The sequence below is a fragment of the Nyctereutes procyonoides genome, unplaced genomic scaffold (genome assembly GCF_905146905.1).
Source record: "Nyctereutes procyonoides isolate TBG_1078 unplaced genomic scaffold, NYPRO_anot_genome, whole genome shotgun sequence".
Taxonomy (NCBI): domain Eukaryota; kingdom Metazoa; phylum Chordata; class Mammalia; order Carnivora; family Canidae; genus Nyctereutes; species Nyctereutes procyonoides.
The window spans coordinates 46942235-46969155 of NW_026575135.1; the positions used below are offsets into that span (position 1 = coordinate 46942235).

The window sequence follows — 26921 nt, forward strand, 5'->3', positions numbered from 1 at the left end:
CACTGCTTATGTGACTTCAACATGGAGGCAGAAAAACTCTAGATTTCTCACCAAGTTTTATTTAAATTAACAGTACCTGAGTCCACTGTTAAGAAAGGTGAATTTTGAAGGTGAGTGGTTTTATGACCTTGTGTTCATAAAGACATTAACAATTTTAGATTCTGAAGCACTGTAGTTTTTTTTTTTAATAAAGCAGAAAAAAAAATTAAAGCAGCAGTAATTACAATTCTTGTTCATGCTATTCCACTTGCCTAAAGTTCTCTAATTCTATCCATTTGTAAAGGCTGTCAAGTTGTATCATGAAAAGTCTTCCAGGATGAAGAATGAATAAAATTATCTTGCAACTTACCCATATTTTGGCAAAGTCTCTGCAATGGATTAAATTGTGACAACCCCTCCCTCAATCATACTAAAATGCAAATCCCAAATATCTTAGTATGTGAGTATCTGGAAATATGGTCTTTACAGCAGTAATCAAGTTAAAATTAGGTCATATTGGGTGGGCCATAATCCACTGTAATGGACATCCTTATGAAAAGTTTAAATTTGGATCACAGAAGATGTAATGGTAGCCACATGACTAGAGCAATGCATTTACAAACCAAGGAATTTACAAAGGATTGTGAGCAACACTAGAAGCTGAAATAAACAAGGAAGGATTCTCTACTAGAACCTTCAGAGAGAACATAATCCTACTGATACTTTTGACTTCAGACTCAGTCCCTGGAAACAGGGAGACAATAAATTTCTACTGTTTTAAGCCACTTAGATTTTGGTCCTTTGTTACAGAAACCCCCAAAACTAATAACTAATAGTCTCCATTTCGCTTCTTTGTAAAATTCAGTTTGGCTATGTTACAATACAGTAAGAAAAACCAAACTCCCTCCACCCCCCAAAAAAGAATGAAGAAAACCAAACTCTATGAAGATTAAAACTATCATTTCCCCAGAAACATTACCAATTTAATCATGGTTCATTTTCCTTCTTTATAATACCTGTCACCATCCTCAATTCCCTAACACAATAAGGCTATATTTCCAAAATCCACCAAAGGGAAGAATGCATTGGTCCTTAAATGATAAATTTACTAATATACACATAAATTATTTTAATTCAAGTGGTCCCAAAACACATCTAGCACAATCCTGCATGTAGATATTCACAATTTTAACTACAAAAGGGAGCGAAGGCTTCAAAAATTTCCCAGTGGGGGTTAGAGATTGTCTTTTAATAAGGTAAGCAATAGTAACAAAAAACAAAACACAACAACTCCCCACCCCCTTGCAATCCTGAACTCCTGGAGAAAAACTCAAGAAGCAAAAAAAAACTATACATTCACATTTCCATTTTTACATTCTCCAATACCCCTTTCCCCCAAAAAGATAAGAACTCATGCTGAAACAGTTGAAAAAGTACAGCTTAATTAAACATACAACTGTTGTATATTATGAGTGTTCAAAGTAGAAAAAAAAAATTTGCAGTACAGAGCATGTAAAACAAAAAACCCAGTATACAACATGCAAATTAACTGGAAGGACAGTCCCCAAAATGATGAAAAGCACTTAAGGTGGTAAAATAATTGGAAATTCAAAGTGCTTCCACAAACAATTTTCCATTGAAATCTAAGGCACAAGAGTCAAAAGAACAATGGGAAGGGACATTTTTATAATCAAGCCCTCTGACAAGTTTCTATTAAGTGATTGGTCAAAATAACAAACTGCTTAAATGGTATTTGGTTTGAAAGGAAGAGCAATGTCTTAAGTCAGTAAAACACTAAGCATATCAAGACATGAGGCCCTATCACAGAAGTTAGGCCCACATTAATGTGTAACTTTTCCTTCCATTATTCCTGCTTGCTAGGAGAGCCACTTTTACCCAGATTATCTACTCCTTCCCTAATTCATAGGTATTCTTTTGTTTTCCTAAAACAGTGACTACTATCCATTGCATAGTAATTTCCATACAGCCAGGCTTTTGTGAAGAACTTTGGAATCAGTTGTTACATGAAAAGTAGTAAAGTTCTCCCAAACTTAATGAAAATGTAGACTGGAAGTTATTATCACTTATACACCAAGCGGAGAAGGGTGGAGTCATTTAGGAATTACAAACACCAGTGAGTTTCAGGCACGTAACTATAGTCCATCAATGTCTCACAGCTGAAAATGTTTGGGAACTGCCATCCCAGAAGATGGGAGTGCAGTATTTAAAATACTAGAGAGGCAAGAAAGGCCCTAGAGTTTTTGTTTTTTGTTTGTTTGTTTGTTTGTTTTGCCAGACTGCTGTCCTGAATCTGTACTGGGTTTAAGTAAGAAATTCCAGGTAACAGGAAGAACTGCAACAGTTATGCAAAGTAAAACTAGGAACAAATACTAGTACTGGCAATAGCTGAGAAGGCAGTGGGAGAACTCATTCCCAAGGGGTTACTAATGATGCCCTCTACCTGTATCCCTTAACAACTTTCATTTATCTTTCACATCATACATATATATACACACATATATAGGTATGTATATACATATATAAAACATTGATATGACACACTCTCTCCCCTTTAAATAGGCCAACACTTTTACTTTGTATTCCATGTAAAAACAAAGAGTCCAGGGGCAAGAGTACTACTCAGTTTTCCTTCAGCTCTGGTTCATGTCCCACCTACAATGGTATAAACAAAAGAATGAGAGGAGGTGATAGAATCCTTTCAAAGTAGGAAAAGCTCTGGATTCTCAAAATACTTAAAGATCTATCAATGTAACTCTTCCTTAAAGACCTGATCTCAGGAAGCATTCTCAACCTCCCAGAGTAATATAGCAAGTGAGGTTACCCTACTCTAACCAGAACTTAGAGCCCTGAATTGCTGCCCTCTATTCCTACCTTCAAAAGGAGTCAATTACAGAATTCCTCTGCTTCTCAAATTTAATTTGCATAGAGATCACCTAGGGACCTTGTTGAAAAATATGGATTCTACTTCAAAAGGTGTGAGGCTCCTAGGTGAAGCTAATGCTTCAGGTCCTGTTGATTCAGGGACCATACTTTGCATGTTAAGAAATTAAGTGATCAACTATTCTTCAACATCCATTTTCAAACTCTGGTGGTCATCAGAATCTCCCATGGGGGCCTTGTTAAATGCAACCACTTGCAATTCTGAGATGGGCTGTGCACCTATAACAAATATCCTCAAGTGATTCTGATATATACCAAAGACTAAAAGCAGTAGACCTAACATAAAACGGGTGCGGAATAAGGGGGAAAGGGTACCATTTACATCACACTGTAAATTCGTTTTTATGATATTTTTCACTATGTGGCAGTAAAGGGGTACCTTACTCAAATAAGCACAAAGGCATTTTAGAGGCTAGGGGCAGCCCTGTGATACCAATCGCCAGTAGTTACCTACTACTCTGTTCATGGACTGTGAACTCCAAAGAATAAGAGAATGGAGGTAATAATCATTGCCATGGCTACTCCTCAGCTCACAAAGTAGACACAGCTGAAGCAGTGTCCTCCTTTCGTCTTCACCTCAATGGGGGCACCAAAGGCCCATTCCTCATCCCTACTGGTTTACCGAGCTGAAGAAATCAAAGTAGTGAATTATCAACTGTTCTGGGGGAAAAAGTACAAAAGGGTAATTATCCTCAACAGTTTTTCCCGGAATGAGCTTCCTGGTTTACTGGAAGTCTACTTTGTTGATCTGAATTTAACTCAATTTGTACTTTTTCCTCAAGACAGCCAGGTGCAGGTTTTTTTGTTTGTTTGTTTTTCCCCCCAAAATACTTAATAATTAGACTTTAGGAGTGTTTCCCAGGAATACATCCTCATGCTTCATTTCATTCTCTGGTGCTGAAGTCACCAAAGTATCCTAGCAATTTATGTAGTATTATCTCTAGCTGGAAAAAAAAATTCAGAAGATCCAATTACGTAATTTTTATCTTTGACCAAAAGAAAAAAAAAAAAAAAGGTATCAGTCACTGGAGGTGTAGTAACAAAGCTAGGTAGTATTTAACACATAATGATTTCAAAAGCAAAGTCTACAACTAAATTGAACACCTGTTTTTACAAGTCAAACAGTAAAGGATCAATAGAAAACAGCTCCAAACACCTATCAGAGATGCCATCACGTATTTAAAAAATTAATCTCTGGCTCTTTCTCGCTCAGTGTAATCTTGTTACTCTGACATTTCTGGGCAGTTTTTGAAGCCAAGCCCATGAAGGGAAGAAAAATATTCCTTTCAAATCCTTTGTGGCTATAGGAAAACACTACTTCCACCAAATCAAAGAGCTACATCTATTCCAAACCACAGAAGTGAAGCCAAACTATCCAACTGGAGAACGCCACCTTTTGGGGGGGGGGGGCGGGGGTGAGGTGGAGAGACAAAAATCGGGTGGGCTTGGGTCTCTAGGTATAGATTTGTGGGATAAGAAAAATCTTCAATGGGCCAGAGTATGGCCATACCATACAAGTACCAGAGACACCCACAGACACCCTCAGTGCCAAAACCACTTTCAGCCTTCAAGTATGTACTGCTGGCTATGCTCCAGTTGCTGTTTTAAAAGCTTGTCTGAAGGGGACGTCAGAAGGTGAGAAGCAAAAAGAGCAACACAGTCTTTCATACTCCTCTCCACTCGGAATAGCCCCCCCTGCCTGTACCTGGGAGTTTAAACCCTATCCCGAGTTACATCAGTAGCTCCCTCCTCCAGCCCAAGTCTCTAATCTTCAAGACGGATTCCAATTCTAGGAGAGGAGGGGAGTGAGGGAGGGGAGCCAAAAGTTTTAGACACCCTTCGAACCTTCAGGGCGTTCAAATACCTTCACAGTGAAGAAGCAGAACTGGGGTTCTCGTGCCTAAGAGGAAGCCATCTGCACGCTTCCGCCCTACTTGGGAGCCGGGAGCGCGGACGGGCCACGGAAGCAGTGCGAGCCGTTAGCCGGGTCAGCGCCGCCGGGCGCTGCAGCCGTCGGCCCCCCCCCCCCCCGCGGGCACCGAGGCATGGCCGCCAGAGCCCGCCGCCCCCGGGAGCCCCGACCCCGCTAAGCGCGGGAAGCGAAGGAGCCCAGGCGTCCGGCGGGCTGTGCCGACGACGGGAAGGTCTCGCGCTCTGGGCGCCCCCGCCTGACCCCACGGGTCGCACCTGCACTGTGGGGCTGGTGGGACCCCGCTGCGCCCCCTCGGCGGGCCCTGGGCCTGCGCTCTGAACCTCGTGGGCTACCCACCCCGAGCGGAGCCGGGTGCTCTCGAGGCGCGCGGCGCACCAAGCCCTCGGGCCCGCCCAGCCCTCGCCCCGCGCTTCCCGGGGGCGCGGGGGGCGCCTCACCTGCTTGCCCCGGTAGAAGAGGCGCTGGCACTCGGGCCTCACGTCGAACAGCGCCCACACCCGCTCGCGCAGCTCTTCAATCGTGGCTTTGCGAGACACGTCCTCAATGGTGCGCGTCTGGGAACCGTCGATGGTGCGCACCTGAATCCACATCCTGGCGCCGGGAGCGGGGCTGGCCCGGCTTTGTCTCCCCCGGCGCTCCGGACGCCGCGCCCCGCCCGGCCCGCTTCCCCGGCGGCTCCGGCTCTCCGCGGGCGGCGGGCGGCGGGCGGCGGGCGCGAGCGCGCACCCGTGAGGGAAACCGACCGGACGCCGGGCCCTACAGGCAGCGGCGACCCTCAACCGCGCGCCCGCCCGGCGGGGCTGAGAAGGAAAGGAAACCGGAACCAGTCGCAGGGGCCGCCACTACCGCAGCCCCCGCCTCACAGGAAGAAGCCTTGTCTGTGCAGCGCCGACTGTTTACTTATAGAGCTCCAGCACCCACATGGAGGTCACGGCGCCAACCCGGATCTCGCGAGATGGGCGCCAGGCTCCGCCTTAAGAGGAAGCGGCGGGGGGCGGGGGTGTGCGGGGGAGGGAAGGCTCGGGACCCGAGCGCGGGGAGTTGGGGGGCGGGCACGGGGGAGCAGGGCTGCGGAGGGCTGTTCCTCGCCGCTCGGCCGGCGCCCGGGCCTGGTTACGCCTTCTGCCTCCCGCCGTCGCGCAGCTACAAAGCCCACCCGCGGGTTCCCGTCGGAGTCCTGGTTTGGGGACCCAGGGGGCGAGCGGCTCCGGAGACCTAGCGGGGACGGTTTCTTTGGTCCCAAACACACGCAAAATAAGCCGGTCTGGCGTGCGCCTGTGCGATCCTTACAAAGGGGTGCGGGCGGCGCGGCCTGCGTTTCCGAGAGGGCGCCGGGGTTAGGGAGCCGCTCCAGGCGCTCGGCCGGACACGGCCCGCCCAGCGGGGCCCGCCGCCCGGGGGGAGGGGGGGGAACCCAGGACCTTCCCGCCGGCCCGAGCGCCGCGTTCGCGCCGAAACCTGCTTCCTGGGTCTCCCGCGGCTGGGCCCGCTGGGCCGGCTGGGCCGGCTGGGCCCGGGTGGGGGCTTCGGGCCGCCGGCGGCGCCCTCTCCGACCCGGCGCGCTCGCACCTGGACCTTAGGCCGCAGGGGTGTCGGGTTGCCGCCGCAGGGCCGCTCGCCAGAACCGGGCGTCCCTGTTTGCGGGCCTTCCTTGCTAGTGCGCCTTTGACCCGAGGGATCCAAGGGTCGTGGAAAACACTCGTAAAGGACGCAGCTCCACACCTCAGAAGAAAAGGCTCCAGAGATCTTACCAGGAATAGATGCTCAGAAATAAGCCCAAAGTAGCATTACCTAACAGTAGGTTTATTTAAAATGAAAATGTCCCGGGGCGCCAGGCTGCCTCTGTGGGTTTGGGGCCGCTCTGCTGAGGTCATGACTCCAGAGTCCTGGGAGGGAGCCTCCACCGGGCTCCCTGCTGGATATGGGCAGCCCGCTCTTCCCTCTCCACCGCTTGTGCTCTCACACACTCTGTCCCAAATAAAATCTTTAAAGAAAAATGAAAATGTCTTCCTAAGAAGGAAGAGAACATGTGAAAGTAGAAATATAGAGAAAGATATAGATATAAAGTAATGTATATAATAAAATTTGGACTTTATACTTGTCAAAATCCGCAACTTAAATATTGGCTGGTGCTAATTATTACCCTAAAGGTAGCGCAGCAATTTTTTGTAATAACCAATTCAAATAAGTCTGGCAAAGTCCAGAGGTAACATAAAAAAAGAATGGCCCAACATGCAAGAGACAAAAAATGGAATACATACACATATTTTGGGTTTCTGCCCTTGATGAAAATTTTACATTCACTTATATCCTCCAAATATAATTCATCTTGCCTGCTCCTCTTTTAAGTACAGCAAATACTGAATATTCATTACATGTGTAAATGAGGTGATGGAGATATGTAAAGCACACTTCTAACCTGCCCCAATAAGGAATAGCTATTTGCTATTATAAGAATGTGCTATACCCTTGTGCAGACATGTTAAGAGTTTAATTCCCTGCATATAGAGAATTTACAACCTACTTTAGTTAAGATGTAGAAAAGATGAAATACTAAAGAATCCTTTAGCACTAAGTAGTTGTCAGTTTACACAGTAATTAGTAATGAAAGAAGGGAGACTAGAATGATCTGGAAGTGTAAGGATAGGGGGACAACTTGACCTGAGTTCCATGGTATATTGTAATGGGGGCAGCGTTTAAATGTTCAGCTCATAGACTGAGATAGATCTGAATTATAACCTCAGTTTTGATGTTTATTTAAAATATGATCTTGGACTCGTTATCTGTTTTAATTTCCTTGGTGTAAATGGTGTCTATAACATTTAGTGAGTGTATAGTGCTTAGCATAGCATAGCGCTCATGTGTTGGTAGGATACAAAAAATTATTTTCATGCTATTGTTATGGAGGGGATTTACTTAAGCAGAGAATGCTCAAAGAGAAGAGAGTGCTTACACACAGACAGAAGGTATGCATTTTTACAGGTCAGAAGAGATTGCATGTCAGAGAAAGGTTGACTAGATAGTGTAAAGATTAGTATTCAAAGCAGTAGATTTTGCAGGCCCCAGGGAGAAACTAAAATTTTTAAGGAGTCCACTGATGCCATTAAATATGCATTTGGAAAGATAACGGAATGTTGAAGGATACTTTAGGGAAAAACTAAAGGACTGGTAAGAAAGTTTAGTGAAGAGGCAACTGTGTCAGTTTCAGTGAAATTTTGTGGCAGTGGATAAGAGAAGAAAGAGCAGATTCCAGAATATTCCAGAAAATCAAGCCTACCAGACTTGTAAGATGTGTGAATGTGAGAAATGTGAAATGTGAAATGCTGAGATTAATTTCTGAGTTTCTAGTTTGGGAGAAAAATGGATGTCTTGGATAGATGGTGATTCTCTTAAACTAGATGGGGATGTATAACAGACCATTGGAAATATAAGTCCAAAGTTTTGAAGGGAAGTAGAAAAGTTCTGAAAGAGGAACTAGTTAAAACCTTCTGTATTCATTCTCATGAGGGGATTTATCCTCGTTAAGGTGGTAAACTCAGTGGGGGGGAGACAGTCAAAATTGGTATCTACTTGGACTGTACAGGATTTGTGTTAATCTAGTCAATATAGATCCCCAAGGATCCACAGGACAGGACTTAGAGGTGTGAGATTCAGGAAAGATATATTGTTCTGGGGAGACCCAATTAATTACTTCTTGAAACATAAGCTTATGTGTGTTGTAAGTTACTTAGGATATAAAGAAGTAATTGCAAATGTGATTCTATATGTAGTAAAACACACTCTTCTGAGTTTCTCTGCACAGTACATATTGTAACTAAGTCTTCCCCTCTTTGCCTACAAGCTTTTATCTGCTTAGGAAGTGGTGCAGTTGAAAAAGCAAGACAAAAGTTCTCTGACAAAAAACAAAATATCAGACTGTTCTGACATAACATGCCTTATTATCACACAAGTAACTGAAACAACTTGGATGTGAACAAAGAGGAACTTTTTACATGGATACAAAGCAAATACTAAAATTTATGCCATCAGTCATGACTCAATATTTGTTCAAGTCAAAACAGAAAGTTTGATTTTTGAACTGATTATTCTAGCTAGACTCCTCACACCACAGAATATCTCCAGTTTTCTCACCTAATGTCCTAAAATCCAGAACTTTTGTGTATTTTAAAGAGGGGATTTTTAATTTGCTCCCTGAAGCTGAGTCTCACCTTTTCACCAGCACCTCTATGTTGGTGGTCTTCCTTTTGTTCCATCAGAGCCACTCTACCTGTTTGCTGTCCTGGGTTAAGGAATATATCAATGGAGTCAGTGCTCTCAGGTTTCCAGTTGAATCTGGCCAGTGGGGAGGAAGCACAAATAGGAAACTAAAAGAGTTAGGTCAGTATATTTATTCCACTGGCTTTCTCCCCGAAAGTTCACCTTTAGCTGTCTGTTGCCTTCCTGAGAAGTCACTACTACTCTTAAAGTAGCCTAGTCTACGTGACTCGCTCTTCCCTGTTTTGATAATCTTTCTCTTGTTGCTTTGGGTCTACAGATCATAATAGTTCTACAGTCCTAGATTCATGCATATTCCTTCCATTCCCTGTAGTATGGCCCACACCCTGCCAGTTGGTCCCTTGCTGTGTGTGTCTATGTGTGTGTGTGTGTGTGTGTGTGTGCGCACGTGCGTGCGTGCCATTAAAGTATCTTAACTGAAGGTTTTGTTCCAATCTCTAGTGCTATTTCTAAATAAACTATATGTAATGAAAATTTCCATTGACTAAAAAACACTTCATATTGTGGCTCATTACTTAAATTAGCTATATTTTAAAGGGTATTCTCCTTTTTAATAGAATCACAGATTTTTACTGTGGACATCTGTTTTAGAGATCATTCTGGTCCACCTCCTTTTTAACAAATAGGAAAATGATGTGAACAAGGATATGTAATCAATGAATGACAGTGTTCGAGCTTAGAACCCCCCCCACCTCGTGTCCTTCCTCTTTAGCCAATGTTCTTTACCCTTCAGCTTTCCCTCTTTTGTTTATCTCAAGGCTTCTCCGTTCACTTTGTCCAGAGAATAATCATTGTCCTTCAGATAGAAGCGGGGGTCTGAGATTCTCACTAAAGATTTACATTTTTAAAAAATATTTTATTGGGATCCCTGGGTGGCGCAGCGGTTTGGCGCCTGCCTTTGGCCCAGGGCGCGGTCCTGGGGACCCGGGATCGAGTCCCACATCGGGCTCCCGGTGCATGGAGCCTGCTTCTCCCTCTGCCTGTGTCTCTGCCTCTCTCTCTCTGTGTGACTATCATAAATAAATAATAAAAAAATTAAAAAATATTTTATTTATTAATTCATGAGAGACACACACACAGAGAGGCAGAGACACAGGCAGAGGGTGAAGCAGGCTCCATGCAGAGAGACGGATGTGGGATTCGATTTTGGAACTCCAGGATCGTGCTCTGAGCTCAAGGCAGACACTCAACCCCTGAGCCACCCAGGCATCCCAAGATTTACAATTTATCCATGCTTTCAGTCACATGCTTTCTCTTGCCTTCTAAAAAAATGTTTTAAAAAGATTTTTAAGTTATCTCTACACCCAACATAGGACTCAAACTCAAAATGCTGAGATTAAGAATTGCATGCTCTACCAACTGAGACAGACAGTCAGGCACCCCTCCTGCCTTCTAGAATTGGTCCTCATCTCTTTCTTTGGATCAGTTCAGCTTAGATTTCCCCACTGAAGGTAGGTAAGGCTCTACTTTCTGACGATGGGGTCAGTTCTAGTTACAACTTGCTCTGTGAAACAAATTTTAGAGGTTTAAAATCACAACAGCGACTTTACCATCTCCTGCAGTTTCTGTAGCACAGGAGTTCTGAATTGTCTCAGTTGGAAAGCTGGAGTTCTGGCTCAGAATTTATTATGCTATTGTAATCAGATACAGCTAAAACTGGAAGAATGGAGATTAGAGCAATTGGGAACTAACCAGGCATCTCTCCCTGGGAAGTCTTAGGACTTCTCTGTGGACTTCTGTCTGTGGGTAGTTTGGGCTTTCTTACAGTGTGGCTGCCCTAGAATAGTCAGGGTTCTTACATGGTAGCTGAAGACTTCAAGTGAGCAAAGTATAAGCTGCATCACTTTTTATGGCTTTGTTTGAAAGTCATATAGTAGCACCTCTACCATACTCTTTTGACCAAAACATTATAAAAGTTCATCCAGTGTCTGGGGGAGGGGATGGATACCCGACCTCTTGATGGGAGAGGTGTCAAAAATCATAAGAAAAGCATATGGGATGGAAGATATTGTTGCAGCCATTTTGGGGAAATAGAAACTTCTATATCTTCTTCATTTAATTTTTTCCATCTATTTTTTTGTGTGTAACCAAAGAGTTTTTAAATTATGACATACATCAGTCATACAAAAAAGGTATAGAGAATAATATAATAAACGCTTTTGTATTTACCACCTTGCTTTAGAAATAAAGCATTTCAAGTAGTTAAAACTCTGCTTACATTCTCTCCCTTTTCCAAAGAAAGAAACATTGTCTTGAACTGGATATTTATTATTGTCATGCCCATCTTTATACTTTTAATGCATGTATCTCTAAAAAATGGTAAATTTGAGGTCCTTTTAAGGTTTATATGACATGATTCTTTATAATATTGAAACATGTTTTAACTCATTATTTTTCTGAGATTTATTAATCTATAGCTCTAGTGCAAACTCTATTAAAGGTTCAGATGGGGAATATGTTAAGTTTTGTGGATAGATGATGCTTTGCAACTTTTCATCCTGCAGTTGTAATACAAAAGCATATGTAATAGTGTGCCTGTGTTCTGATAAGACTTTATTTATGAAAATAGGTGGCAGAGTGCAGAATTGCTGACCCCATAGTTAATATAAAAATTATAACACTACAGATATCTTGAGTTCCCTAAAAGTTACTTTAGGTTATAACCCATCTCCAATTCCATCCTTATCGTAATCCTTTCCTTAAGAAATTCTGAGCAACACCAGCTTAGCAATGAAATTGGCAGATCTGCTAAATTTTGATTTGTGGAAAGTCTATTGGATGCTAGTTTTCACCTTTTATTCTTAAGGGTAAAGGTCAGTAAACTACTGTCTTTAAGCCCCTCTAGCCACCTACTTTTAAATGTGGCCAGGCTCTTTCTTACCATGTCTTTTGTGCCTAGAAAATTTCAACTCGGGAACCGCCATCTTTCAGTAATTTGCCAAAATGACCAACACAAAGGGAAAGAGGAGAGGTACCCGCTATATGTTCTCTAAGCCTTTTAGAAAACATGGAGTTGTTCCTTTGGCCACATATATGCGAATCTATAAGAAAGGTGATATTGTGGACATCAAGGGAATGGGCACTGTTCAAAAAGGAATGCCCCACAAATGTTACCATGGCAAAACTGGAAGGGTCTACAATGGTACTCAGCATGCTGTTGGCATTGTTGTAAACAAACAAGTTAAGGGCAAGATTCTTGCCAAGAGAATTAATGTCCGCATTGAGCATATTAAACACTCAAAGAGCTGAGGTAGCTTCCTGAAGCGTGTGAAGGAAAATGATCAGAAAAAGAAGGAAGCCAAAGAGAAAGGTACTTGGGTCCTACTGAAGCGCCAGCCTGCCCCACCCAGAGAAGCACACTTTGTGAGAACCAAAGGAAAGGAGCCTGAACTGCTGGAACCCATTCCCTATGAATTCATGGCATGATGACTGTAAAGAAAATAAAAGACCTCAGGATTGTAAAAAAAAAAAAAAAAAACAAAAAAATATCAACTCATATGTCATGGTTTCCCTCAAATGCCACTTCCTCCAGGCTGCCTTTCTTGATATTCCCCAGTTGAAGGAAATGCTTCTCCTGTATTTTCATACTTAGTTCATGTCTCTACTAACACTTAACTCAAAGCTGTAATTATTTGTTTGCATGGCTGTCTTTCCCCATTAAATTTTTTATTTCCTAGAGGGCAGGGACTTAGTCTACCTTTGTTTCCAATACAAAAGTCAGTGCTTAGTAACTGTATACTCAATAAGGAGTTGTTGAAGGATGGATGGGTGGGAGGGAAGAACTGGAGTCTATTTGGATGTCTAATAGGAACAAGAAACAAATTTGCATAATCTGCAAGCCTCTAAAGGTGGCAATACATCTTTCTTCATCATTCTATCTCACCTCACCTTACAGCATTTCTTCATGCCCTCCTGCCTCATCTTTTCAGGCAGATAGATAAATCATGTATTCTTTTATATAGATAATTATAATTTTTGTGTAGAAAAAAATTTGCTGTACCTTTTCTTATATTCTAAAATCCCAAATTCTAACAGGTTGAACACCTTTAAAACTATCATTTATGAAGAAGGATAAGAAAATTGGAGTAATAAAAAATAGGTTTTTGTCTAGACTACTACAGAGGAAAAAATAAAGTGTTTCAATTTCGCTAATATAGTATTTGGTTTGCTATTAGGATTACTGCCTATGAAGGGGAAAAGTTATTAATGTAAAAACTTTCCAAAGAAAGGTGCTTTCCTCCATTTTCCAATTGAAAACACATGTTTACATTATTTTGCTGATTTGCATGAGCAAGAAATCCTTTATAACTGATCCATATCTATTTAGCAATTAGTTTGTTTAATGCAGGTTTAATGAAAGTGTGTAGCATGATGGAAAGTATATGGGCTCTAGCATCAGAGACCTGAATTTGACTCTGCAATCTGCTAATTGCCAGAGTCATAGCATTGGGCAATTTACTTAATTTCTCCAAGCCTTGATTTCTGTATCTGGAAATAGAGTGCCACAAGAACGAAATGAGACAAAATCTCTTTGTATAGGCACTTTTTTTTTTAAGATCTTATTTGTTCATGAGAGACACAGAGGCAGACACACAGGCAGAGGGAGAAGCAGGCTCTTTGCAGGGAGCCTGACATGGGACTTGTTCCCAGGACTCCAGCATCATGCTCTGAGCTGAAGACAGATGCTCAACCGCTGAGCCACTCAGGTGTCCCTGTATACGCACTTGATAATGGTTACTTTCCTCTGTTTTGTCACATTATTTAAATGCATTTTGTCAATAGAATTTATTCTGTTTTTCAAATGATTCTGTTGGTGATTTGAGACAATAAAGAATTTGGATTGGGAAGCAGCGTTGTCGTTTATAGTCCATTTTATGGATTTGGTTTTATGAGTTTGAAGAAACTCTAATAGGGTTCAAGTCAGCATAACATGGAGATGAATTATGAAGTGCTAACTTCTGCTTGGCAGATTTATGTATATCTAAATTATTTTTGTGTTTCATTAGTTCATCAAGCAAATGATAATATTTATGAGGCACTTTAAGAAGCTTTCTATCCCTTTTTTTTTATTGGAGTTCAATTTGCCAACATATAGCTTAACACCCAGTGCTCATCCTGTCAAGTGCCCCCCTCACTTTCTATCCTCTTATGAAGTCCCAGAGGATTTCCAAAACTCAGAAAGATCCACTGTTTGCCTTCTCTCTGCTCACTCTCAGATTCCAAGTTTAAAATCTAAAACATAACTTTGGGGCAGCCTGGGTGGCTCAGCGGTTTAGTGCTGCCTTCAGCCCAGGGTGTGATCCTGGAGACCCGGGACTGAGTCCCACGTCAGGCTCCCTGCATGGAGCCTGCTTCTTCCTCTGCCTGTGTCTCTACCTCTCTCTCTCTTTGCTTCTCATGAATAAATAAATACAATATTTAAAAAATAAAGTAAAACAACTTTCTAAAGCTAAAAGAAAAAAATCACAATACAATTGCAAAAATATTTACAGTGATATAATAGTCTCATTTTCTTTCTGGTACCTAAAATGATATTTACACTGTGCAAATAAGACAAATACATCTATGTACTCCCTATAAAATTGTACTGTTAGCATTTCATTTTATAAAGTTTCCATACAGTGAGGAAATTTTGTTATCCCTTTAGGTTGTTGAAAGAGAATTTTTAACAAACTGTAGAAATGATCCCTAAAAGTATAGTCTTTGAAAGAGAATTTTTTAAAAATTTTGTTTATATATTCATGAGAGACACACAGAGAGAGGCAGAGACATAGGCAGAGAGAGAAGCAGGCTCCACGCAGGGAGCCCGATGTGGGACTAGATCCCGGGATTCCAAGATCACACCCTGGGTCAAAGACAGGACTGTTAAGCCACCCAGGCATCCCAAAAGAGAATTTTTAAAGGATATTTAGCCTACATATTTTCTTTTACAAACTACCATGGAGATTTTTTTATTATGAACATTGATATAACTTATAAACTACAAAGAATTTTAGGAAAGACTACATTAGACTAGGAGGTAGCAGGGACTAGTTTGAGCAAATCAGTTTTTCTTGGCTACCAATTTCCTATCTCTAAATTGTAATGAGCAAGAAAAGTAGTATTGGGTTAGAATAAATTACTAGTAATTAGCTGGTAGTGAGGTGGCTGATAGCTCCAGAGTCAACTCTGTGAGGCAATACTCCGTTTTCTCAACTGAGAAACTTATGGTAAGAATAAATGAGATATCATATGTAAGTACTTAACCTACAATTCAGTAAATGCTGAGTACCATTATCAGCAGCAACACCTATTGGCAGGACTCAGAAGCAATTTTGTTTGAGTTTTTCATAAAGATAATTAAGAATTTTTTTTAATCAAGTGCTTGTACTATACTTTCTGTATTTGTTAGATTTTGCTGCATAGCAAGCCACCTCAAAACTCAGAGGCTTAAAGAAATAGCCATTTATTTAATTATTCTATGTTTTAACAATTTGGCCTAGGTTCATGATAGCGAAAGCTGATCTAGAATGTCCTCACCTGAAGTAATCTGTTGCTGCACCATATGAGTCTAGCATGGGCTTGTTCACATGGGCTTTTTTTTTTTTTTTTTTTTTACCACCAATAAACAAGGATTTATTTGGAAATTTCCAACCTGCCAGAAGTGGCACTTGCCAAGCCCTGGGGTCCACCCTCCTACCAAGCTCCAAAGGGCAACAACAGTCCTCCCCACCTCCCCCCTCACACCCCCTGCCCTCCACCATGTGGAGCACACACCCGTGTACCTCAGGCCGTGCCAGAGAACTGGAGTCCCCTCTGAGGAGGCTCCACCACCTTGGGCTCAAGAGCTAGGGTGACAGCCCTCTGGCATCCAAGGAGATGATGGCGGCCAGAGCCGCTTGCATAGATTGAGGAAAGAAAATACGGAAGGAGGCACCAAACAGGACTCCCTGAAAACCCCAACTTACCCCTGTACAAAAAAGTGGCTCCCGCATAGAAAAACCTGCAGGGTTCTAAGAAAATCAATGGAAGCCATAAGACCTCTTGAGGCCTAGGCCTAGAATTGGCACAATGTCAATTTATCAGATTTTATTGACCAAAGCAAGTAACAAGGCCAGCACAAATTCAAGGAGAGGGAAAATTGACTCCCCTTCTTAAGAGGAGGAACTGCAAAGACTAATTGCAAAGGGATAGGGAGGAGAATAATCATGGGCATTTTTGTAATTAATCTAAAACACCATCTCCAGGAAACCTGGGTGGCTCAGCGGTTGAGCGTCTGCCTTCCGCTCAGGTCATGATCTCGGGGTCCAGAATCGAGTCCCACATCAGGCTCCCTGCATGGAGCCTGCTTCTGCCTCTGCCTATGTCTCTGCCTCTCTCTGTCTCTTGTGAATAAATAAATAAATCTTTAAAAAAAATAAAAAAAATACAGCACCATCTCCTACTAATCCTAGAGGTAATAGATTATCCATTGGTGATCTTATATGGCATTAGTAAACTTGTTACTCTATTTCTCATAATCCTCAATCTCTCAGTCTAACCCTACATTGCTAGTATAAATGTGCTTCATGTATTTGCTGGTTCAAGCCGAATTTTTTGTCATATGGCCAGTTGATGCTGGTAAACTTTGATCTACCTCAAATTTGTGACCCAGTATCATTTTATCTAGTCGCAGCAAGGGCAAAATTATATTCTTTCTTGAGTGACCCCTCAGAACATATTATGATGCAATCTGAAAGACCTGAGGAATCATTGTCTTGTTTTATAGCCATAGCAATAAAAAATGTTTTTTGTGAATATCACAACAATGTTTAGTTTCTTAAAACTTACTGCAAATACCAGGAAAATGGACTAAAAATAAAGGCTGACAAAGCTGAGCTTTAGCAAGAATAAAGAGCAATTGGGACTTTCATACCTTACAAAATGGGAATGGGAAGTGAACCAAATTTGAAACCTGGGCAGTTTCTACATACCTACCCTAGGAACAATTCTACTCATAAGCATATATGCTATAGAAATTAATGCATATGTCCAGTAATATATGTAAAACAATATACTTTTACTTTTAGTGCTTTTATATATTTTATTTAATATTTTATTTATTTATTCATGATAGAGAAGAGAGAGAGAGAGAGAGAGAGAGAGGCAGAGACACAGGCAGAGGGAGAAGCAGGCTCCATGACAGGAGCCCGACGCGGGACTCTATCCCGGTACTCCAGGACCACGCCCTGGGCCAAAAGCAGGCGCTGAACCGCTGAGCCACCTAGGAATCCCCCAGTTATATATAGTTTAAAAGATTTTATTTATTTATTCATGAGAGACACAGAGAAGCAGAGACATAGGCAGAGGGAGAGACGAGCTCCCCATGGGGAGCCTGATGTGGAACTCAATCCCAGGGCCCCTGGGATCTCGACCTGAACCAAAGGCAGATGCTCAACAGCTGAGCCACCCAGGCGCCCCTGCTTTTAGTTATAATAGCTCCAAGTTGGAAACCACCTAAATATCTATAAATACGAGAAAGAACAAATTGTACTATATTTACATCATGAAATACTACACAGCAATAAAAAAATGGGCTACTAATATATGCCACAACATGAACCAATCTTAGCCCTCTTCCCTCTCCCTCAGCCCCTCTCCTCCCTCAGCCCTTCTCCCCCTCCCTCAGCCCTTCTGCCTCTCTCTCAGTCCCTCTCCTCTCCCTCAGTCCCTCTCCTCCTTCAGCCCTTCTCCCTCTCCCTCGCCTCTCTCCCTCTCCTTCAGCCACTCTGCTCTCCCTCAGCACCTTTCTCTCTCTCTCTCCCTCAGCACCTCTCCCTCTCCCTCAGCACCTTTCTCTCTCTCCCTCTCTCACATCCTCTCCCTCTCCCTCAGCCCCTCTGCCTCTCCCTCAGGCCCTCACCCCCTCCCTCAGCCCCTCTCCCTCTCTCAGCCCTTCTCCCTCTCTCTCAGCCACTCTCCTTCTCCCTCAGCACCTTTCCTTTCCCCCAAGTCCCTTACCCTCTTCCTCAGCCCCTCTCCCCCTCCCTCAGTCCCCTCCTCCCTCAGCCCCTTTCCCTCTCCCTCAGCCCCTTTCCCTCTCCCTCAGCCCCTCTCCCCCTCCCTCAGCCCCTCAGCCCCTCTCCCTCTCCTTCAGCCACTCTCCTCTCCCTCAGCCCCTCTCCCTTTCCCTCAGCACCTTTCCTCTCCCTCAGCCCCTCTCCTCTCCCTCAGCCTCCTCTCCCTCTCCCTCAGCACCTCTTCTCTCCCTTAGCTCCTCTCCTCCCTCAGCACCCTCCTAGCCCCTCTCCTTCTGCCTCAGCCCCTCTCCCTCAGCCCCTCTCCCTCTCCCTGTCCCTTCTTAGTCCTTTTTGTTTCTTCTGCCCTTCCCCCACTCTTGCTCTCTCTTTCTCACTAATAAATAAATGCATAAATAAGTATAATCTTTAAGAAAAAAAGCAAAAATAATAAGCAAAAATACTTTTGCATTTAGCTTTCTGATTCATGAAATTATGGGAACAGATAGAAACTAAGAACAAATTTTGGAAGTAGACTTAAAATATATTACTTGAGGATTTAATTTTTTCTGAATTATTCATAGATCAATGGGGGGAAAGTCATGGATTAGAAATGAATGTGGTGACATTGTGGATACTTTCAGCAACTTTATCTAAAGTCAGCAAAAAGGCTACCTACTTTTAATTGTCAAAAATGTCAAAAGAAACTCAAGGAAAGTAAGTGCAATTGAGGCAGAGGCATGCCCTTGTCATTTTTTGTATTCAGTAACTTCAAAGCAACTCTTTAAATATTACTTGAAAAAAATTTTTTTTAAGATTTTATGTATTTATTCATGAGAGACACAGAGAGAGAGGCAGAGACATAGGCAGAGGGAGAAGCAGGCTCCATGCAGGACTCCAATGCAGGACTCCATCCCAGGGCCCTGGGATCATGACCTGGACCAAAGGCTGATGCTCAACCACTGAGCCACCCAGGCATCCCCAGAAAATTTTATATTTTCCATAGTCTTGGAATGTAAGTAGAAACAGAATATATGCCCCTGAATATCTTCTTTGAATGTGAAAGTCCAATCAGACCAATACTAGGACTAGTATGATTTTCCTCTGTCATTTCTGGCTCAGTCCCAATCCATACATAGTGATTAAGATGGTAACTCTGAATGTTGCCCAGTTTTGGAGCAGTAAATTCTACCATGGTGTGTAGTCAGTCATTAAAGCATCTAGACCCACATAGTCATTGTATTTGCTATTTGCTATTGTGTATAGAACCAGTTTATTATTTTTTTTCTGTTAAATTATCTGCAAGATTCCTGAAATATTTTTTTTTCTATTCTCATTGGTAGACATTTGTTTGTGGGTTACAAATACTTGGTGAATGCTTCAGATGTTGGATTAGTTTGCTAGGGTTGCCATAATAAGATACCAAAAACTGCGTGGCTTAAACAACAGAAATTTGTTTTCTCAGAGTTTGTAGGATGGAAGTCCAAGTTCAAGGTATCAGCAGGTGTGATATCTCCTGAGGCCTCTGTTTGTGGCTTGTAGATGGTCACCTAGTTGTTCTGTCTTCACGTGGTCTTTTCTCTGTGCATGTGCATACCTGGTGTCTTTCCCTCTTATAAGAATGTTGGTCATATTGAATTAGGGTCCCACTCATATCACCTATTTTACCTTAATTATTTCTTTAAAGGCTCCATCTCCAAATACAATTATATTGGGGGTTAAGACTTTAACATTTGAATTTGGGGGGAAGGGGACACAATTCGGTTTGTGGGATATTGCCACACTCACGATCTTGAAATTCTATCATTATCCACTTTCCTTTTAAGATGACAACTCACTGCTCATTATAAGCAACAAAATACCTTAAGTAAAGGATTAATTATTTAATAATAATTAATTATTAATTATTATTGGAGAAACCCTTGGAACTAACTTAGGAATTTTAAAATTTATTTCAGCCAGGTAGAACCTCAGATTGCTAAGACCTGAATGAATTATAACCACATGTTGGATATTCTTAGAAAATTCAGTTATCTGTTAATAAAATCACTGACAAATAAATGACAACTGTGAGAAAGAATACATGGATCTGATCTTTTTTACTTTGCAAATTTAAGAGAATCTAGATTTTTTTCAGTTTTTTCCTTTTTAAAAAATATTTATTTAAACAATGGAATACTACTCAGCCATCAAAAAGTGAAATTTTATCATTTGCAACAATGTGGATGGAACTAGAGGATATTATCAATCAAAGAAAGACAATTATCACATGATCTCGTTATATGTGAAATTAAAGGAACAGAGGATCATGGGGAAGAGAGGAAAAAATAAAATAAGACAAACTCAGAAAGGGAGAGAAACCATAGGAGACTCTTAATCATAGGAAACAAACTAGGGTCGCTAGAGGGGAGGAAGGTGGGGAGACGGAGTAGTGGGTGATGGGTATAAGGAGACGTGTTGTAATGAACTCTGGGTATCATATAAGACTAATGAATCACTGACCTCTAGTTCTGAAACTGACAATACCTTATTAATTAATTGAATTTAAATTAAAAAAATCAGTGAAACTAAAGAAAAAAATTTATTTATTTGAGAGAGACAGAGACAGAGTGAGCGAGCAGGGGTGGGGGCAAGGGGCAGAGGGAGAAAGAAAATCCTCAAGCATACTCTCCACTAAGTGCCTTAGTGTGCAGCCTGTCCCAGTACTTGATCGTCACAATCTCATCCAAAATCAAGAGTTGGCCATTTTACCAACTGAGCCAACCAGGCACCCCCAAAGCTGTTTCCTTTTAACGAATCATATTACATCCTAAAATAGGCAAAGTAAAGAGTTTTGCTTCCTAAAACTAAATAGTTAAGATGCAACATTATCCTTAAAAAAGCAAAGAACCCCAAAATGTAAATTAATATGTTCTAAAGATATGTAGTGAGAAAAGAGCGAGCTTTGTATCTATAACATAAAGAGATAGAAGTGATATGTATGTTTTGTGTTAAGAATAGCTATTCCTTCTAGAAAAAGAGGAAAGAGTACTGAGATAAATCATTTTGAAAAATGATTGTTGTTCTGATTTGGCTTTCTTACTTTTAAAATAAACATGGTGTGAATACAAGAAAAGAAGCCTGTGGTTTTTCTGCAAATCTGGAGAAGCTCTTGTGTGTTGGCAAGTTTTGATGGCTTGTTCTCAGAGAAATTCTTCCTATTTTCAAAGTCCAAACCCTTAATTAGAGTTTAAAATATGATATTATGGTCACATAAAGTTATAGATATGAAAGACATTTTAAATTTACTTTTAAAATTAAAGTTAGAAAAATTTACAATCTGTTTCTTTCCCAAGAACCTATAGCCACAGGTTTTATCCACTGCAAATATCTTAATTTTTCCTTGAAATTCCAGGTAAGATTTTTTTGTCTTTCTGCTTAATGATGTTTTTTTTTTTAATGATGTTTTCTGAAATAAATGTCTATATACCTGTATGCCTAATTTTAGTAGTTTCTAGAATGGCTTATGAAAATAAAAATGGAAAAAGATTTCTTCCCCTCTGGCATTGGTAAATAAATACCCTTCAATGATACAAAGTAGTGATAAAAATCTATTGCAATACCCACAGAACCCCATTATGGTATGTTGCTTTCTAAACATTGTAGTAACTTGCTTTTTAGGAGAAAATTTAGAGAACATTTTTGTAATTTCTATTGAGGTCCAGAAAGATAAATGTGGTGTTAAGAAGTCAAAGAATCAGAATTGGTCAATTTTAAAACATCAATTATTGTCTTTCTGAGCCCCAAACCTTTTCATTTGTCTTTTGTTATCTTTAATACCTAGGCAATATATATACATTGTAGAAATTAGGGAAACTTACTTGAATTTCTACCATCTTCTAGAGCAAAGCATTGTGAATTTTTTAATATAAATACTCTAGATATTTTTCCATGTGTATGTAACTTTTGCTTAACACTTAACAGAATAACCTGAACAATGTTTCCTTGTTACTACAAGTAGATTTTGGTATTTTTGATGGTTCTGCATAATATTCCACTGAATGGATAACATGTTTAACAAACTCCCATTGAAGGATATTTGGGAAGCCTCTAAGTTTTGCTAGTGTAATCAAAGCCTACATGAACACACACACAGACACACACAAACATGTCTATAGCTATATCTATATATTTATCTATTCCTATCCATTTTTATGATAAGTGATAAATGATATTTCTTTAGAATAAGTTCCTAGATATATTTTTCAGGATTAAAGAGTCTGCATATTTTGATAGATAGAAGCCCTCTTAATCAAAGAAATAAAAACTGGTAAATGCCCTATTAATCAAAATAAGTGGCTAAAGAGAAGAATCATAAAAATATTATACATATATACACACACAGAGACATACACACATATACATATAAAATGTATATACACATACACATATCTTAAGCATTTTATTTTTACTTAAAAAATATACATGCATATGCATCCACTAATTTAGATGAACTTAGAACTTCTTTTTAGGACTAAGGAATTTATTGTTGTTGTTGACAATGGACCCATGATTAAAGTTCTATGTAATCTTTCTTGAATGAATGACATCTGCAATGAATTGCTTAGGCTTTTTAGTTTCCTTTTTTTTAAGGTAGAGTAAGACCTGAAATAATGTATGCTCCTTCTCCAATCTTTTGCTCCTAATTTGACATTTGTGTGTGTGTGTGATGTGCGTTTAGAATCTATCCAAAGCATTCAAATTAGTTTTTCCTGAATCATTTCTTTTTCTTTTCTTTTACATAATACTGATTAAATAATATAATTACAAACCAAGTACAATCAACATAAAAGTATTTTTTAAAAACCAAACTACTGACTCTTTTTTTTAATTTTTATTTATTTCTGATAGTCACAGAGAGAGAGAGAGAGAGAGACGCAGAGACACAGGCAGAGGGAGAAGCAGGCTCCATGCACAGGGAGCCCGACGTGGGATTCGATCCCGGGTCTCCAGGATCGTGCCCTGGGCCAAAGGCAGGCACCAAACCGCTGCGCCACCCAGGGATCCCACTACTGACTCTTGATAAGCAGAAAATTCAAAATGTGAAGAGCAGATCAAAGAGTAGTCTACTCATATAAAGGACTCAATGGGTCCTGGCCAGCAGTGTGTTTTATAGAAACAATAGAGTGTCAGTTTATCTGATAATTTAGTTAACTCAGAGTTGGTTGAGAGAGTTACTACTAAACTGCTTTCCAGTAAAGTATCACTGACTTTCAGCAAGATATGAAAGTGCTTATCTGCTTCCACTCTAGTTCTCAAACTTCAGTGCCCATAGGAATCATTCAGTTTGTTAAAAATGCAGATTCCTAAAAATATAAAAATAAATAAATAAAAATGCAGATTCATGACACACCATTCTAATAGATTCTGATTTGGGGCAAGTTGAAGAAATCTGCAAAATATCAACCTAGGTGATCAGGTCAAAATATTTAACTCAAATATGAGATTCTATGATTTTCATTAACCCACAGTCTTCTAACAAAATTTGATTAAAGTAACAAAATTACCCACTTAGGTAATTTTGGAGAGATAACTTTTAGGGAAATAATTCTCTTGGTCCAGCTTTTCTGTAACTTTTAGGGTCTTTGAAACTTTTAGAGAGATAACTTTTAGGAAAAGAATTCTCTTGGTCTAGAAAGATAACATGTAGGAAAAGAATTCTTTTGGTCCAGCTTTTCTATTATAGAGATTTTGACAATCTAAACATTCAGAGTTATTTCTGAAAAATTTAAACTAGATATTTGAAAAATCTAAATGCCTCTTAGCAGTAGGGAATAGATCCTCTAACACACACCAGATAAGATTTTTCAAAGTTGGATTAGGATTAAGAGATGACTCAGATTCTTTTTTTTTTAATTTTTAAATTTGAGTATAGTTGACATACAATATTATATTAATTTCAAGTGTACAACATAGTGATTGAACTTCTCTATATGTTATGCTATGCTTATCACAAGTGTAACTGTCACCATACAATGCTATTACAATATCATTGACTGTATTCCTTATGCTGTGATTTATTCATTCCATAACTGGAAGCCTGTATCTTCCACCCCTTCCCCAATTTGCTCATCACCCCTATCCTCACTCTCTCTAGCAAGCATCAGTTTGTTCTCTATATTTATAGGTCTGATTCTGCTTTTTGTTTGTTTATTCATTTGTTTATTTATTTATTTATAATTTTTAGATCTTATATGTATTTATTCATGAGAGACACAGAGAGAGGAAGAGACAGAGACAGAGGCAGAGGGAGAAACAGGCTCCCCGTAGGAAGCCCATTGTGGGACTCAGTCCCAGGATCCCAGAATCAAGACCTGAGCCAAAGGCAGACACTCAACCACTGAACTACCCAGGTATCCCTGTTTTGTTTTTTAGATTCCACATATGAATGAATTCATATGGCATTTGTCTTTCTCAGTCTGACTTACCTCACTTAGCATAATACCCTCTAGAGCCATCCATATTATCACAAATAGCATGATCTCATCCTTTTTCAGGACTGTGTATTACTGTGTTTTATATCTATATCTATATATCCATATTTATATCTATCTCACATCTTTCTTCTTTATCTATTCGTCGATTGATGGATACTTAGGTTGTTTCCACATCTTGTCTATTGTAAATAATGCTCAATAAACATAAAGGTGCATATATCTTTTCAAATTAATATTTTTGCTTTCTTTTTTTTTCTAAGGATTTTATTTATTTATTTGACAGAGAGAAAGAGAGTACAAGCAGGGGAAAGGGCAGAAGCAGGCTCCTCACTGAGTAGGGAGCCCCATGTGATGCTGGGATCATGACCTGAGCTGAAGGCAGATACTTAACCGACTGAACCACCCAGGTGTCCTCTGTTTCTGCCTTTTTTTTTTTTTAAGGTAAATACCCAGTAATGGAATTATTGGATCATATGGTATTTCAATTTTAATTTTTTGAGGAGCCTCTGTACTATTTTCCACAGTGGCTGTACCAATATACATTCCCACCAATAGTGCATGGGCATTTTTTTTTCTCCACATCCTCACCAACACTTAATATTTCTTTTTGATTTTAGCCATTATGACAGATGTGGTAACTCAGATTCTTGCCTATATATATTTAATATATACATTAAACAATTTCATAGGGGCAACCTCTACCTTAGTTTTTACCCAGGTCACTTTGACATTAAATGGAATTTAAATAAGCTTCCAGCCAGGTAATGAAAGAATTTGTTCTCTGAAAATCATGTCTCTCGTAAGCCAATGATGTTAAAACCTGAATTTATTTTTTTTAAAGAAAGGTTTTTTTTAATTTTTATTTATTTATTTATGATAGTCACAGAGAGAGAGAGAGAGAGGCAGAGACACAGGCAGAGGGAGAAGCAGGCTCCATGCACAGGGAGCCCGACGTGGGATTCGATCCCGGGTCTCCAGGATCGCGCCCTGGGCCAAAGGCAGGCACCAAACCGCTGCGCCACCCAGGGATCCCAAAACCTGAATTTATAATAAGTAAGTAATGCCCATCATCTTCTAAAACAACAACAACAAAATATTCATTTTGGGGGGAATAGAAAACCACAGTTAATTTATTAACATTTTTTAAAAAGATGTTATTTATTTGAGAAAGAGAGCGAGTGGAAAAGAGAGCATGAGGGCAGAAGGGGGATGGCAAGGGGAAGGGCAGAGAGAGAGAGAGGGAGAAACAGACTCCCAGCTGAGCAAGGAGCCTGAAGCTGGGCTTGCTCCCAGTACCCCAGGATCATGATCTGAGCGGAAGGCAGATGCTTAACTGATTGAGCCACCCAGGCACCCTTTTATTAACACTTTTATTATTATTTTTTCTGTTTTTTTAATTAATTTTTTTTAATAAATTAGTTTTTTATTGGTGTTCAATTCACCAATATACAGAATAACACACAGTGCTCATCCGGTCAAGTGTCCTCCTCAGTGCCAGTCACCCACTCACCCCCCCCCCCCCCGCCCTCCTCCCCTTCCACCACCACTAGTTCGTTTCCCAGAGTTAGGAGTCTTTATGTTCTGTCTCTCTTTCTGATATTTCCCACACATTTCTTCTCCATTACCTTCTATTCCCTTTCACTATTATTTATATTCCCCAAATGAATGAGAACATACACTGTTTGTCCTTCTCCGATTGACTTACTTCACTCAGCATAATACCCTCCAGTTCCATCCACGTTGAAGCAAATGGTGGGTATTTGTCGTTTCTAATGGCTGAGTAATATTCCATTGTATACATAAACCACATCTTCTTTATCCATTCATCTTTCGATGGACACCGAGGCTCCTTCCACAGTTTGGCTATTGTGGACATGGCTGCTAGAAACATCGGGGTGCAGGTGTCCTGGCATTTCATTGCATCTGTATCTTTGGGGTCAATCCCCAACAGTGCAATTGCTGGGTCGTAGGGCAGGCCTATTTTTAACTCTTTGAGGAATCTCCACACAGTTTTCCAGAGTGGCTGCACCAGTTCACATTCCCACCAACAGTGCAAGAGGGTTCCCTTTTCTCCGCTTCCTCTCCAACATTTGTTGTTTCCTGCCTTGTTAATATTCACCATTCTCATTGGTGTGAGGTGGTATCTCATTGTGGTTTTGATTTGTATTTCCCTGATGGCAAGTGATGCGGAGCGTTTTCTCATGTGCATGTTGGCCATGTCTATGTCTTCCTCTGTGAGATTTCTGTTCATGTCTTTTGCCCATTTCATGATTGGATTGTTTGTTTCTTTGCTGTTGAGTTTAATAAGTTCTTTATAGATCT

The 26921-nt window shown here is 40.6% G+C and overlaps 1 protein-coding gene and 2 pseudogenes across 1 annotated transcript in view; 1 reads left to right on the top strand and 2 right to left on the bottom strand.

The window, feature by feature from the left end:
* The window catches only part of UHRF2 (ubiquitin like with PHD and ring finger domains 2), a 77060-nt gene extending 71262 nt beyond the window's left edge, over positions 1–5798 (bottom strand). The window contains exon 1 of the mRNA XM_055302327.1: positions 5311–5798. Within this exon, the coding sequence (XP_055158302.1) occupies positions 5311–5463 (153 nt within the window). The 5' untranslated portion in view covers positions 5464–5798. The remainder of the gene's footprint in view (positions 1–5310) is intronic.
* Positions 5799–12088: 6290 nt separating this feature from the next.
* On the top strand, positions 12089–12584 carry LOC129495161 (60S ribosomal protein L21-like; annotated as a pseudogene).
* Positions 12585–14759: 2175 nt separating this feature from the next.
* LOC129495331 (small nucleolar RNA U3) lies at positions 14760–14852 on the bottom strand (annotated as a pseudogene).
* Between the last annotated feature and the right edge of the window lie 12069 nt (positions 14853–26921).